Source organism: Physella acuta, unplaced genomic scaffold (genome assembly GCF_028476545.2).
Source record: "Physella acuta isolate Inbredline_101_S28 unplaced genomic scaffold, ASM2847654v3 ptg000759l, whole genome shotgun sequence".
In the NCBI taxonomy this organism is placed as follows: domain Eukaryota; kingdom Metazoa; phylum Mollusca; class Gastropoda; family Physidae; genus Physella; species Physella acuta.
Genome location: NW_026732277.1, coordinates 1 through 14,229, shown reverse-complemented (window position 1 = coordinate 14,229; position 14,229 = coordinate 1). Strand labels below are relative to the sequence as shown.

Here is a 14,229-nt window from a genome sequence, read left to right as displayed (position 1 = left end):
TATAAGTGTAACGTGCCAGATAAATTGTAACTATTGCTTTATTGCTATTTAATATAAATATGGAATAAGAATAGTTCATATCTATGATAAATTAGTATAATAAAGCAAACATAATTTTTAACGGTAAACATAACAAATGATATTTTTAAGTTTAATATAATATGTCATTAAACACATTTAAGTAACTTTTAATTCATTTCAAGAAAAAGCTTAAAATATTTTACAAATCAGAACATTCAATTCAAACTAAAGATCACATACGGAGAATTCATAAACTGGAGGAATTTCAATGTTGAAATCAGCAAGAACGTGTGTTGTCGTGCAGGTGAGTGTTGGACCATCTGATCCAACGTTGTACACTGTGTCTGTTGTTACTGGACCAGTTGAGTCTGTTACCACCAGGATGGCCTCTGATCAAATATCATTGCAATAATATTGTAAATTGTTAATGCATTCACTAGAGTAGGTAATCTAGATATATGGGAATGTAAATGTATATCATCCAATATATTTCAATATATATATATATATATATATATATATATATATATATATATATATATATATATATATATATATATATATATATATATATATATATACATATATATATTTATATATATAACTATGTATATATAGATATGTGTAATATGTATATATATATATATATATATATATATATATATATATATATATATATATATATATATATATATATATATATATATATATATATATATATATATATATATAAAGCAAAGTGGTCGCAGGCGCGTCAAATTTGGCACGATGGTGCCTTCGGGCGATAGAACACGAAGGCCGGTGACGGTTGGCCAAAAAGTGTACGGGGAGGGGGTCAAAACTGACCTCGACTGACCGGCGCCTTATATGGGCTATATTACGAAAAAAAAATTCCTCCGACGACCCCCCTTGAAATTTTGTGAGGTGGTAGGAGAAAGCCTTGGGGCGTCACAAAAAACTCGCCATGTCCGGGAAAAATCGGGAAATGGGTCAAAACTGACCAGTCGTATTTCCCTATATAATCTTTGTATTTTATGGGAAAAACAGAGGGTCATTTCAAAACGGATTTTAGGGCACTTACCCTCTTTACATCTGGCTAATTTTTTGCATGCTCTTTGGTAAATGGCTTGACCTTTAGGAAAAACTGTCGGTTTCACTCAAAGCCCTCGACGAGGGCTAAAATGTGACCGCGAGTGAAATTCTCTTTATATGAGCTCTATTACGAAAAACATTTTCCTCCGACGACCCCCCCTTGAAATTTTGTGAGGTGGTAGGAGAAAGCCTTGGGGTGTCATAAAAAACTCGGCATATCTGGGAAAACTTCGTAAAGGGGTCAAAACTGACCAGTTGTATTTCCCTATATAATCTTTGTACTTTATGGGGAAAACAGAGGGTCATTTCAACGCAGACTTTAGGGTACTTAAACTCAATATATCTGGCTAATTATTTGCATACGTTTAGGTCAATAGCTTGACCTTTAGGGAAAACTGTCGGTTTGACTCAAAGCCCTCGACGAGGGCTAAAACGTGACCGCGAGTGAAATTCTCTTTATATGAGCTCTATTACGAAAAAAAAATTTCCTCCGACGACCCCCCTTGAAATTTCGCGAGGTAGTAGGAGAACGCCTCGGGGTGTCACAAAAATCTCGCCATGTCCGGGAAAATTCGTTAAATGGGTCAAAACTGACCAGTTGTATTTCCCTATATAATCTTTGTATTTTATGGAAAAAACAGGGAATTTCCAAAACAAGTTTTAGGTTACTTAACCTCTGTACATCAAGCTAATGTTTTGCATACACTTCTATAGATGACTAGGCCGTATGGAAAAACTGTTGGTCGGACTCAAAGCCCTCGAGCAGGGCTAAAAGATGACCGCGAGTGAAATTCTCCTTATATGAGATATATATAAATAAATTGACGAACGATCCCCTTAATATTATTTGAGGTCATAGACCGACCCTGGAGGGTAACAAAAAAAACGTTATTCCCTTCGGAAAAAGCCATTGTAGTCGTTAAATATGTTCATATACAAAATTTTTTACATAAGCATAGTAACTGTTTTTAAAAAAAGTAAACAAAACAATACGTCATTCGGTCCATTTTCAAGGGAGGTAACCTTTTTAATAATTATTTTTTAATAATTATTTTTCAAATAATTGTATACTATTTTAAACAGAAACAGAAAACGACAAAGTATAACATTTGTTGTTAAAAAAAATAAGTTGTTAATTAAGCTACGTATCATAATTAAATAAAAAAATCAATTTTTAAAGTCAATGTAATATAAATTATGCGCTATACTTTTAATGGAACCTCTGTATTTCTAATTCCATTTTAGTTGGAAATTGCGTACTTTCTAATTTTTGCTCTGAAAGCGATTGTTAAACAACATACAACATCTTCTCTAAAATAAGCATTACTGTTTAAATTTAAGCACTCCACACCTCATCCATCACCAAATAATTAGTATTCAAATTATCAAATGTTTTTTGAAAACCTAAGCGAAGCTAGGCAGTATGCCTAGTATATATATATATATATATATATATATATATATATATATATATATATATATATATATATATATATATATATATATATATATATATATATATAAATTTCCAGTTTGTGCCCAAGACATATGGGGCAGATGAATTAAAGTTCATGCGCCTCAGAGACTTCAGCGTAAGAAAGGATAGTGTGGTCAGCTTTATACCAAGACACCTTAGTTTTCCCCGAGTTAGGTACCCATAAGAGCTGGGTAGACGCATGGGATAATATATATATATATATATATATATATATATATATATATATATATATATATATATATATATATATATATATATATATATAACGGTCAAAGCCCGAAGTGCGGCCAAAGCGCGGATTGGCCGGCCAATCCGCGCATTGGCCGGCTCTCTTGGCCAAAGCCCGAAGAACTTAGCACTAAGATCATATTTCGTACATTGGCCGGCCAATGCGCGCACTGGCCGGGACGTACTGGCCAAAGTCCGAAGCGCTTAAACTTGACAGCGTATTTTGTACATTGGCCGGCCAATGCGCGCACTGGCCGGGATGTCCTGGCCAATGTTCTATCTAGATTAAGTTGTGATCGCATTTTATTATTCTGGGTGCGTTTTCATTGAGAATAACGTATTGTTTAGCTCTTGTTTGTATAGCATTCTATATTCAAGGCGACATGGATCAAAAGTGCCGTCAAACCATGAGACAGATATAGCAGATGGCTGTCAAAAGAAAAAAATGTAAATCCGTGTTAGTTTCCATATATGGGCTCTCGATAAAATAGTTACTGAAGAAGATCTTGAGAACATTGAACAAGAAATGGAGGTTGCCATAAATGCAACGACATCCTCAGCTAACACATCTACTGCCGTGGCGGAACGTCCAGACCAGTTGCGTGACAATAATGTGTCCAACAGATTCTATATAGTTTGTGAAAAACATTGTAGTGCAGCTCATTCTTTTGGATCCTGTGGCAACGATGTCCATGCTATTTGTGGAATACCCAATGAAGCAGACGAAGGGTACGGAGGGAACATTACCTGCAGATTGTGTCACAACAAACAAGATATCATGGAACACAGGTCAGCAGCTCTTACTAGCTTGCAAACTCAAGGTGCTAAGATGCTTAAAACATCAAATACAAAATTTAAAGATGGTGAAATGGGTGACAATGTACGCATCCGTTTTCCAGATGTTGACAGAGGTCACGGTGATCCCCGAAGCGTGATTGCAGTTGTCGAGGGCGGTTTCTACAAATTAGGAACGGAACATGGTGTTCTAAAACAACTGTATGCTAGAAGTGAGTTTTCAATTCTTCACGAAAAACTGATCTTATTGTCGTCAGTTGGCACTGAGGAAAATTCACTACGAACCATCGCATCTTCACAATCATTGACTGGGGACCAAGGCTACACTCGCTGCAATTGCACAACTAAGTGCACAACAAATCGCTGCAAGTGTAAAAATAACAAGCTGCTATATAATTCTAAATACCATAAAAGTTCAACTTGTTGTAACAAATGATGATATTGATAGATTGAGACTATAGTACAATAAAAAATTTGAATGTTTCTGTCATTTACTTTAATTAAAAATCAATAAAGACTTAATTCCATGATCCTTACGGCATAAAAAAAAACCAAAATCTGCTCATGATCTTCTAATTCGGACTTAGTCCGGTCGTCACTAGCCAGATGATCTTCTAATTAAGACTTTGGCCGGTCCCCCATGGCCAGTCCGCGGACTGGCCGGCCAAAGGCCGAAATCAAGAGCTATTTCAGACTTTGGCCGGTCCACCATGGCCAGTCTGCGGATTGGCCGGCCAAAGGCCGAAATCAAGCAAAGTTTCGGACTTTGACCGACTTATGGGAGGCGATATTGGCCAATGCGCGGATTGGCCGGCCAATCCTAGCATTGGCCGACTTCGGGCTTTGACCGTAACATATATATACTTATAATACTTAATTGTAATAACCTCAGAGATTAAAAGTGCTATTGCTCATGTAACTAACCTACGATGGTTATATTTAGCGAATCGCTTGTGCTGGATACACCGTTGTACGCTGAGGTGCAGGTGAAGACGCCATCGTGTGTAGAGGATGAAGCATTGTGGAGTATATACGAAGCTGTTTGGGTTGTAGTGTTTACACTGTTTCTATAATTTGTAATATACATATAATGATGAAACTTGGTAAATCCTCCATAACATTGATTCATATATATATATATATATATATATATATATATATATATATATATATATATATATATATATATATATATATATATATATATATATATATATATATATATATATATCAAAGCGTATTTGTGGGTGTGTGGGCTCGTCCTTTATGTATTTTCTTGAGGCACCGCAAATGCGAAATAAAATAAAAAATGTGCAAAAACCTACCAAGCAGTTTTAAAGAGATGGGAGAGTAGTAAAGCGTAAATAATAATCAAACCCACAAAGCAATATATATTCCATACAAAACTTGTTATGAAATACACAAACTTAGAAATTATAGCTTTGTTGTATCATCTTACTTTGTCCACAAGTAAGTCCACCCAACCGTTTCACTTGAGCCAGAATTACAAAGGAGAGTGTAGTCACATCCTGCACCGTAGAAAGTTCCAGAAGGCACACGGGTTATACTGGGTTTCATAACTGTTGGAATGTTAATATACAGCTTTCTAAAGCTAATATAGGCATAGAGTATCTAGGGTACTTAAAAGAATAATAATGTACGTAATTATGTAAAGGAAAATGTTTGTTTTTTAATGTGTTGAATTTAGAAAAACATCGTTGACATGCAAGACAGAATTATATTTTGACAACACAAAACTTACTAGCAACAAATGACGCTTCTGCCGTAATGTAACGACTCTTTACAACACAACATTTGTACACTCCGATATCATCCAATGAGAAATTGTCCACCCGGAATGTCTGGCTCTGTTGATTTTGGGGCACTTTGTCCTTTATTGTCCATTGAAAAATGTCAGCTACAGTTGTTTCATCGCCACATGATAAAACAAGGGTAGATCCTATGGATAACTCGTCAGGATTTTGTTTATATATGACAGGGTCGGGAATATATTTGTTTCCTGAAATATAAATTACAAAAAAATGCAATTTCAAAAAACTAATAAATGCTTCAAGAAAATCCACAGGACTTTCAAAACCACAAACAATATTTTAAATTCCTTATTCAGAAAATTGTTACGACCTGGCAATTGTTGCTGTGAATTTGGATTAATTATTTGACGACAATGACTTTGTATTTTCCGTGGCCTTTTTGTAAATATTAAAAAATATTATATTATAAACTTTTAACTCTTACAAAAAAAATGTCGAAAAAGGGAAACACGTCTTTTTTGTTACAAACTAACTACATAAATTATACGTTTGAATACCTACAAATAATATATGGGTATACACATTTAGTATAGAATTAAACAAGGTAGATCTATATTAAAATGCATATTTCCCCCCTTTGTTAAATTTACTTTGTTATTTACTCATGTACATTAGGAAAGGAGTAAAACTTACTAAACGAAATGTTGCTGCTTGGCAATGAATATGTTGTAGTCCCATCATATGTAACACTACAATTGTATGTTGCACTATGTTCAGTAGCCGTATCTATTGTGTAAGTATTTGAAATACCATCTTGCAAGGAAATTTGACCGTTCTGTAAAATCAAATGAGAATGTTTACATTCAAAATATACTGATATAAACACACAGTGGCGTAGGCAGGGGGGGGTTAGGGGGGGGTCATAACCCCCCCCCCCCATAGACCCCTCGATATATATAAAAAGTTTGAGGGGGGGGGTGCAAATCGAAAGTTTGAGGGGGGGTGCAAATCAAAAGTTTGAGGGGGGGGGGGGTGCAAATCGAAAGTTTGAGGGGGGGGGGGGGTGGAAATCGAAAGTTTGTCCGCGGGGAAAAATTGAATCCCCCCCCCCCCTTGAGACGATCCTGGCTACGCCACTGTAATCACAAGTAATATAGATTCAGATTTGTTAGATTGTTTAAGAGATTAAAACTAAAATCATGTTTTAGTGTTTTGTAATTTGGCAGAATACATAAATAAGTATTGACTGTTAGATGAGGATTTTTGACGTATACAAAATGATACTAAAGTGCGATATATTTTAAAATAAAATTAGGTCGGATAAATCAGATACCAGTTCATAAGCAAATCAACTACAAATCAACAAACAAATCAAATTAGATTGTGTTGCTAAAACTAAGCTCATGCAACGGATATTACAAAAATATACCCAAAACTCGTATCTCATATGTTTTGAGCTGTTTATATTTTCCAGTTCTGGGGTCGTCGTGCAGGTGAGATTTGGACCGTCTACTCCAACATTGTAGGTTGTGTCTGTAGTTAAATGACCAAGCGGGTCCGTCACAATCAGGGTAGCGGCTTTTGATGTGTATGTGAACAATATTCTTATTAATAAGAGATTACAAAAATGTAAACAAAATAGATACTTAAACGCAAACGCTAACGGAAGCCAGATTTCATTAAAACATACATAGTCTTGCACATTTAATAGTGTCGAATCCCCCACTAATTGCCAAAAATAAAAATAAAACTCTGATCAGTATATTTGTGTAAAAAATGAATAAATAGGCTCATCTCATATCTTTGGGATACCGTTTGAGATTTTAAAGTCTAAGTGTTGTAGTGTCTAAGTGATAAACATTTAAAATTAACTAACAAATAATTGATATAGGTAGGTTATCGCTTGTGCTTGAAACACCGTTGTATGTTGTGGTACAACTGTAGACGCCATTGTGTATTGCGGCACTTGCATTAGTAATTGTGTAAGATTGAGTTGCGGAACCACTAATGACGTTACTATTTCTGAAAAGAGAAAAAAAATATTTTTGGAATTGTTAATAAGTATTGTAAATCGAGACAAGTTGAGTAACTTCCATTTTTTCACCTTCTCGTATACAAAGTATAGAAGAACTATTTTTAATCGTGAAAAAAAAATCGAGATTTTTATAAATCTGTACGTTTTACACCTCACTGAGTCAGAAAAACATAGTTTTGCAATTTTGTTCGTATGTTTATGTGTGTGTATGTGTGTGTATGTGTATGTATGTGAACACGATAACTTGAGTACCTTTACAGCTAGTTTGATGAAATTTCTTATAAAAGTATTATATTATTGCAGTTCTGTGTCAACGTATCGGTAATTTCCGGTAACCGGAAGTGAAACTTATTCTACTTTCACATTTTACAAAAGCCTATAACTTGAGTTATATTTCAGATAGATAAATAAAATTTCACACGTAAGTAAAAAATGTAATTGTCTGCCTTATGTCAAATTTTTAGGAATTCCCGTTAAACGGTAGTAGTAATTTAAGCTACTTACCATTTTCTTAAAAAAACGCATGTGAATTTATGAAGTACTAATAATATTCCGCACTATTATACGCATATTGTTTGGCGTTCACTTAATGCGCAATTCTTTTTTCTATGAGATTCTATCCTATTTTAAAAAGTTTAAGTAATTAAAAATCATGTCTATATTCCGAGTTGCCATCCCCCGTAGTGTTATATTAGAATATTCGGAAAGTTTACGGGAGATCACTCCGGGTTAATTTAATTTAAGGGTATGTTCAATTTTGGGAACGCGGATTTTTGAACAAAGGTTCTTTGTGAACCTATGATCAAACATCCTATGGTCAAAACCATGCTCTTGTTGAAACCACTATGGTGAAAGTACCTAGGACCCAATTTTGTTTTTCAAACGCTTATAAAAAATATAGAAACACATCATCTTTACTCTCTCAAGACTTATTTATGTTTATATTTTTAAAATATTGAAGATTTATACGTGAAAATTTATTAGATAGCAAACATATTTGTTTAGTCTTTGTTTCTCCCGGACTTGAAATTTTCGGGGGGACGGGGACGGACGGACAATGAAATAAATATATATTCTCTATATATATTATATTTTGTACGCGGGGGTGGGGCTGCAGAAATGCACAGCCCCCTTACATCCCACCGCACCCCCCCCCCCCCCCGAAGTGATGCCTGAAATTAATTTTTTAAAATCTACGCGATGGTGTCTGTCTTTTCTTATAGATTACTTTTTCATTGACTTACACCTAAATACCTTTATAATAACGTACTAGAAAAGGACTAGCATGCAACAATGCATTGGTTAAAAGATGCAGTTATGAATTAAAAGCTTACTTAGTCCAAGAGTAGCTCCACCCAGTTGATAAGCTTGAGTAAGTACTACACCTTAGAATATAAGTACCGCCTGCTCCATAGAATGATCCAGAAGGTTCACGAATGATCTGTGGTTTTATACCTATGACAAAGTTATTTTTTTTAAATCAATTATGTTCTATATTTTCAATTAAAATACATATTTGTCTTTTTTCTTTAAAATGCTCAACCAGGAATCTGATTCTCGCAACCCTAAAGTGGAATCTAATTGTAATTGTTACTTTATATATTAGAGCTGTCATTATATATCGAATATGTTATTTTCCTTTTTATTTGTCTCGGAAAAGTTTGCAGCAAAAATATAAAAAAACAACAACAATCGTTTGAAACACGAAATAAAAACGAAGAAATTAGAAATTAATTTAAATATTTATTATTTATGTAAAGTGGATATCCGATGTTTTTTTTTAAAATATTATTTTGTAAACAACTATATTGATAAACAAAAGCTCTAACAAAAATAGATGTAAAAAGCAATAATGTTCATGTCATAAATGTAATATAAAATACGATAATCACATATACATTGGTTTGTCATGTTATATGTTACTTATTTAATTATCACATTCAGTAGCGCATTAAATTGGTTACGAGCTTCACATATTTTTGTATTAACACATTTTATTTACTGTTTACAAAATTAGATCATTAAACATTATTTGATACATCTGTGAAAAAAACAATGTACGCGTAAAACGGGACTGACAAAACTTACCGGCTGTAAATGTTGCATTTGCCGTCGTGTATCGGCTCTTTACAGCCCGACACTTGTAAACGCCAATGTCACGTTCAGTAAAACGGGAGCGCTCAAGTCTTTTATTGCTTTGATTTTCAATCATTGTTTCATCAAAAAACCATTGATAAAATTCTGCGTGGATCGTTGTATCTCCGCAAGACAAAGTAAGGTTAGATCCTAAAGTAATATCTCCAGGACTTACTTTCATTATTGAAGGGTCAGAGATAAAGTTGTTACCTAAACAGAAAGTATGAAAGTTATATTCCTTATACTTTGATAATACATATATTTATAAATCGCAAAAAAAAAACACCATGTATAAAACATAAAATAAACTTACTGAATGCTATTCTGGGACTTTGTGACGAGTATGTTGTTGACAAGTCATAAGTAACAGAACAACTGTATGTCGAGTTACTTGGTACATTTTTGTTTAACGTGTAGGTGTCAGAGGGACCTTCATCAATTGATGATGTATCGTTCTGTAAATAACCCGCTTAAGTTAGAATACTGAATTTAGATAGTCAAGCACATACAGCTTAACACTCCACACAGTTTTATCTGTGTCTGTATCCTCCGGGTATAACGGTATGATGAGGAAAGTATTTTACCAACTAGTGTTGTTGGGCATTATTTAAAAATTTTATACTGCTTATGAATAAATTTAGCTTAAGAATATGTTTAAAATCTTCATAACAGTAAGCTTTTAAAATTGCTAAAAATAAGTAAATCACTGAATCTTGCTTTCTATAGTAAAAATATCTCTAACACGTTTCAGAGACCAATACTTAAATTAAAGAAATTATGTTTTTTGTTATCTTATTTCTACTGCATCTAAAAGCTTTTTTTCATAAAGTACTTTAATATTTTTATTTTATTTTTCTACTTTCCAGTAATGATGGAATTCGAGTACTAAAAAGTAAAGCATTAAAAACACGTAGCAGTAACCTTAAAAAAAACGTTTGCATTATTTTCTCGCTTACTAAATAGAAATAGTTGCTTTAAAGATAATTGTCTGCCGCTTATAGTTTGTGGTCTTGGCGTACAAACCAGATATCCATGAAAAAAAGACCATTGTCTTCAAATCGCTAGTATTTATTCTTGTTATCTCCGTTATAGTAGATTTAATGTTAAAGCCTAATTTAAGTCTAATCAGAACAATCAATGCAAATCCTTTGCAAAATTTAAAGCATAAAAAAAGTACAAAAAAACAGCTTATAATAAAGAAATGTAAAGGAAAAAAAGAACAAAAATGAATTTGTCTAGATAGGATGAATTTATCTTCTTGCTAAAATAAAAATACAACCACGATTAAAAATAATATATATATATATATATACTTCATGTTTTATCAACGCACTTACCATAAATGTGTATGTCACTGTGTTTTCACTAGGTAATTGTGAAGTTGTCCCACAGGTAAGTGTTGGTCCTTCAGCTCCAACATTATAAGTTGTGTCAATAGAAATTGGACCATGGGAGTCCTCTACGATCAGAGTTGCAGCTGCAGGAATGAGAAGTTATTTAAAAACTTGATCGATCGTTTGTAATTATATAGTGTTGTGGAAATGTGAATGTAGTGGCAAAATAAAGTGTGGGGCTTTAGTAATTGTTACTTATATCCACTCTACCCATTGTAGTTATTTGAAACTTAATCATAGTGTTTCGACTTTTTTGAATCACGCATGATAAAGGGTAAGATTGGCAAGAGTTCGAGTGTGAGAGAGTATGCAATGAGAGAATGGTCGTTTATATGTTATTAAGTGTAGCCTAAATAGAAAATGTGCCATGCTTGTGGTTGTTTTAGTATGGGATGTTTTGGTGCTAGATAGATTAAACACAGAGATGAATATATATATATATATATATATATATATATATATATATATATATATATATATATATATATATATATATATATACATATATATATATATGGATATATATATATGGATATATATATATATATATATATATATATATATATATATATATATATATATATATATATATATATATATATATATATGTATATATATATATATGCATGTGTGTGTGTGTAACTACATACGACATAATATATAAATAGCGAAGCACTTAGAACACTAAACAACTAACCTACGACTATTACAGTTAGGTTATTGCTTATACTTGAAACCCTGTTGTATGTTGAGGTACATGTGTATGTCCCATCATAGGTTGCCGCTGTTGCGTTGGTAATTTGATAGTTGTCAGCATGAATGTTGAGGTCTCTACTTTCCCTTAAATAGAAACAATCCAGATTATTTTATCAGCGAATGTATATATTCAGTAATAACTCTTCAACACGTTGTTTTCTTTATATACACCGTTTCTTTTGTCAGTCATAAGAAAAATGTACACTTTACTTTCTATGTTTCCTTTTCATAATTTGTTGTACAATACGTATCGTCTTATATTTTTGTACTGATAAAAATTGTAAAAACGATGTCTATTTATTTGGTATTTACAGAGATATCTATGCTCGACAATCTTACTTTGCCCATGCGTAGCTCCAACCAATAAGTGCATTAGATCCAGAATTACACTTAAGAACGTAGTTACCGCCTGCACCATAAAATGATCCCAAAGTTTGACGGTTGAGCGTAGGTTTCATAACTGTTGGATGAAACAGATAATTTTTACAATTTACACTGATTTAATTATAATTAATTGTTAATTATCTTTAAAAAAATGTTTTCTCTTCTCAATGTGAGATTACACTTAGCACATAAAGATGATGCACCTATGTAAGACTTTTGAAGAAAAATCAAATAACTTGCTTACAATATTAACATACCCTTATTGAAAACGTTTTTTTTTTTTTTGCAGAACATAGATGTATTTGTCTTATTTAGGATAAGTCACCAAGAAAATCCCCTGACTATTTGGACCGAATGCCTCTTGTAAAAGATTATTGTTAGGTAAATATAGAAAATAAAACAGAGAGCTCTGAACTGCCGGGTCTCATGTCTAGATTATATAAACGTCCAACCTAGAAATTTGTTTCTAAATGAAAACAGAAAATCTTACCGGCTGTAAAAGTCGCATTTGCCGTTCTGTAACGGCTTTTGATAGCCCGACATTTGAACACTCCAATATCAGCCTCAGTGAATGGTGCACGTTGGAGTTCTTTAGTGCTTAGGTTTTCAATCAAAGTTTCATCGAAAAACCATTGGTAAAAGTCTGCGTTAAGTGTTGCATCCCCGCATGTTAAACTGAAAGTGAACCCTAAAGCTAAATCTCCGGGACTTGTTTTAATTATAGTAGGGACAGCGATGAAGTTGTTACCTGAAAACAAAATTGGTATTTTAAATTCACGTTTTATAAGTTTTAAGTCAATTAAAAGTTACAGTGAGTTTTATAAAAAAAAATTCAATTAATATATCGTATGTTTTTTGTTTGTATCTCGAATTTCAAATGTTTTACACTATCTTTATCACTGTTGTCTACATTATTTTTTTAATAATGCAAAAGCGTCAACAATTATATAAAATAACGAAATGATCAAATATGGTCAAGAAACTAATCATGAATGTTACCATTTTATTATGCTATATAACTAATTTAGTTCTTTAAGATATGAATAATAAATTACTAAATCATAAATGTGAATGCATTCGTTTTTTTTTTCTTATTTAAACATATATTAAAATAATAAATAAAAAAATACTAAAAGCGTCAATTACATACTGAATGTTATTATGGCGCTAGTTGGCGAATATACGGTTGACCTATCATATGTAACACCACACTTGTATGTTGAACTACTTGGTAAATTGCCATTTAATGTGTAGGTTTCAGAATAACTCGCGTGTATTGATGCTGTATCGTTCTGTAAAAAAAACATTTCAATTATGCAATTCAAGAAAAAGATAGATTTTTTTTAAAAATTTGGCATTATTACAATTCTTCTTTTTATACTCCGAATAAAAAAGAAAAACGGGATTATAGATGCTTTATTTTAATAATGTTTAAGATTTTAAAAAATGTCTGAAATTTATATTCGAATTCAGTTTATCTTCCTTTTAACACTAAACTAGAAGTTGATATCTTGGACATTACAATTGTTCTTTTGACAGTCTCCACACATTATATACATATTAAATATTAATGTTTAAATATAAGTTAAAACAAACCCAAAAAGTACTTGCTAGAGTATAAAGCGAACACATAGATTAAGAATTCCGCTGTGATTGGGCATTGACGACAACTCCATGCGATAATATACACTTTATACGCCTCAGCTTAGTTTATAATTTAGTCTAATATTAACATTCTATTTCACCCCTGTCATACAATGATCTCCTTTATTTAAAAAAAAAACATTTTCTACTTAATCTGTTAATGATGCTTCTAATTAAAAGTTTATTTCAAAAATATGTATAGTTAGAGTCACGTCAAATGCACAAACCCGGAATGTGTATGTCACAGTGCTTGCATTAGCCAATGGTGGAGTTGTCGTGCATGTAAGAGTTGGTCCGGCACTTCCAACATTATATGTTGTGTCTGTGAGAATTGGACCACCAACGTCAGATATTGTCATGACAGCAGCTGTGAAAAAACAATTGATGAAATGTATCTTTATATTATATTATATTATATTATATTATATTATATTATATTATATTATATTATATTATATTATATTATATTATATA

General features: G+C 32.5%; 1 protein-coding gene across 1 annotated transcript; it reads right to left on the bottom strand.

The window, feature by feature from the left end:
- Positions 1–246: 246 nt before the first annotated feature.
- On the bottom strand, positions 247–14,122 carry LOC131950379 (uncharacterized; the record flags this gene model as incomplete). Its single annotated transcript, XM_059312486.1, is given in 16 exon segments — positions 247–410; positions 4,559–4,701; positions 5,094–5,214; positions 5,397–5,654; positions 6,100–6,241; positions 6,836–6,984; positions 7,283–7,428; positions 8,776–8,896; positions 9,530–9,787; positions 9,891–10,032; positions 10,915–11,054; positions 11,669–11,811; positions 12,067–12,187; positions 12,602–12,859; positions 13,262–13,403; positions 13,983–14,122. Coding segments are annotated over 16 exon segments (2,588 nt in total), but the record flags the coding sequence as incomplete, so codon positions are not given.
- Between the last annotated feature and the right edge of the window lie 107 nt (positions 14,123–14,229).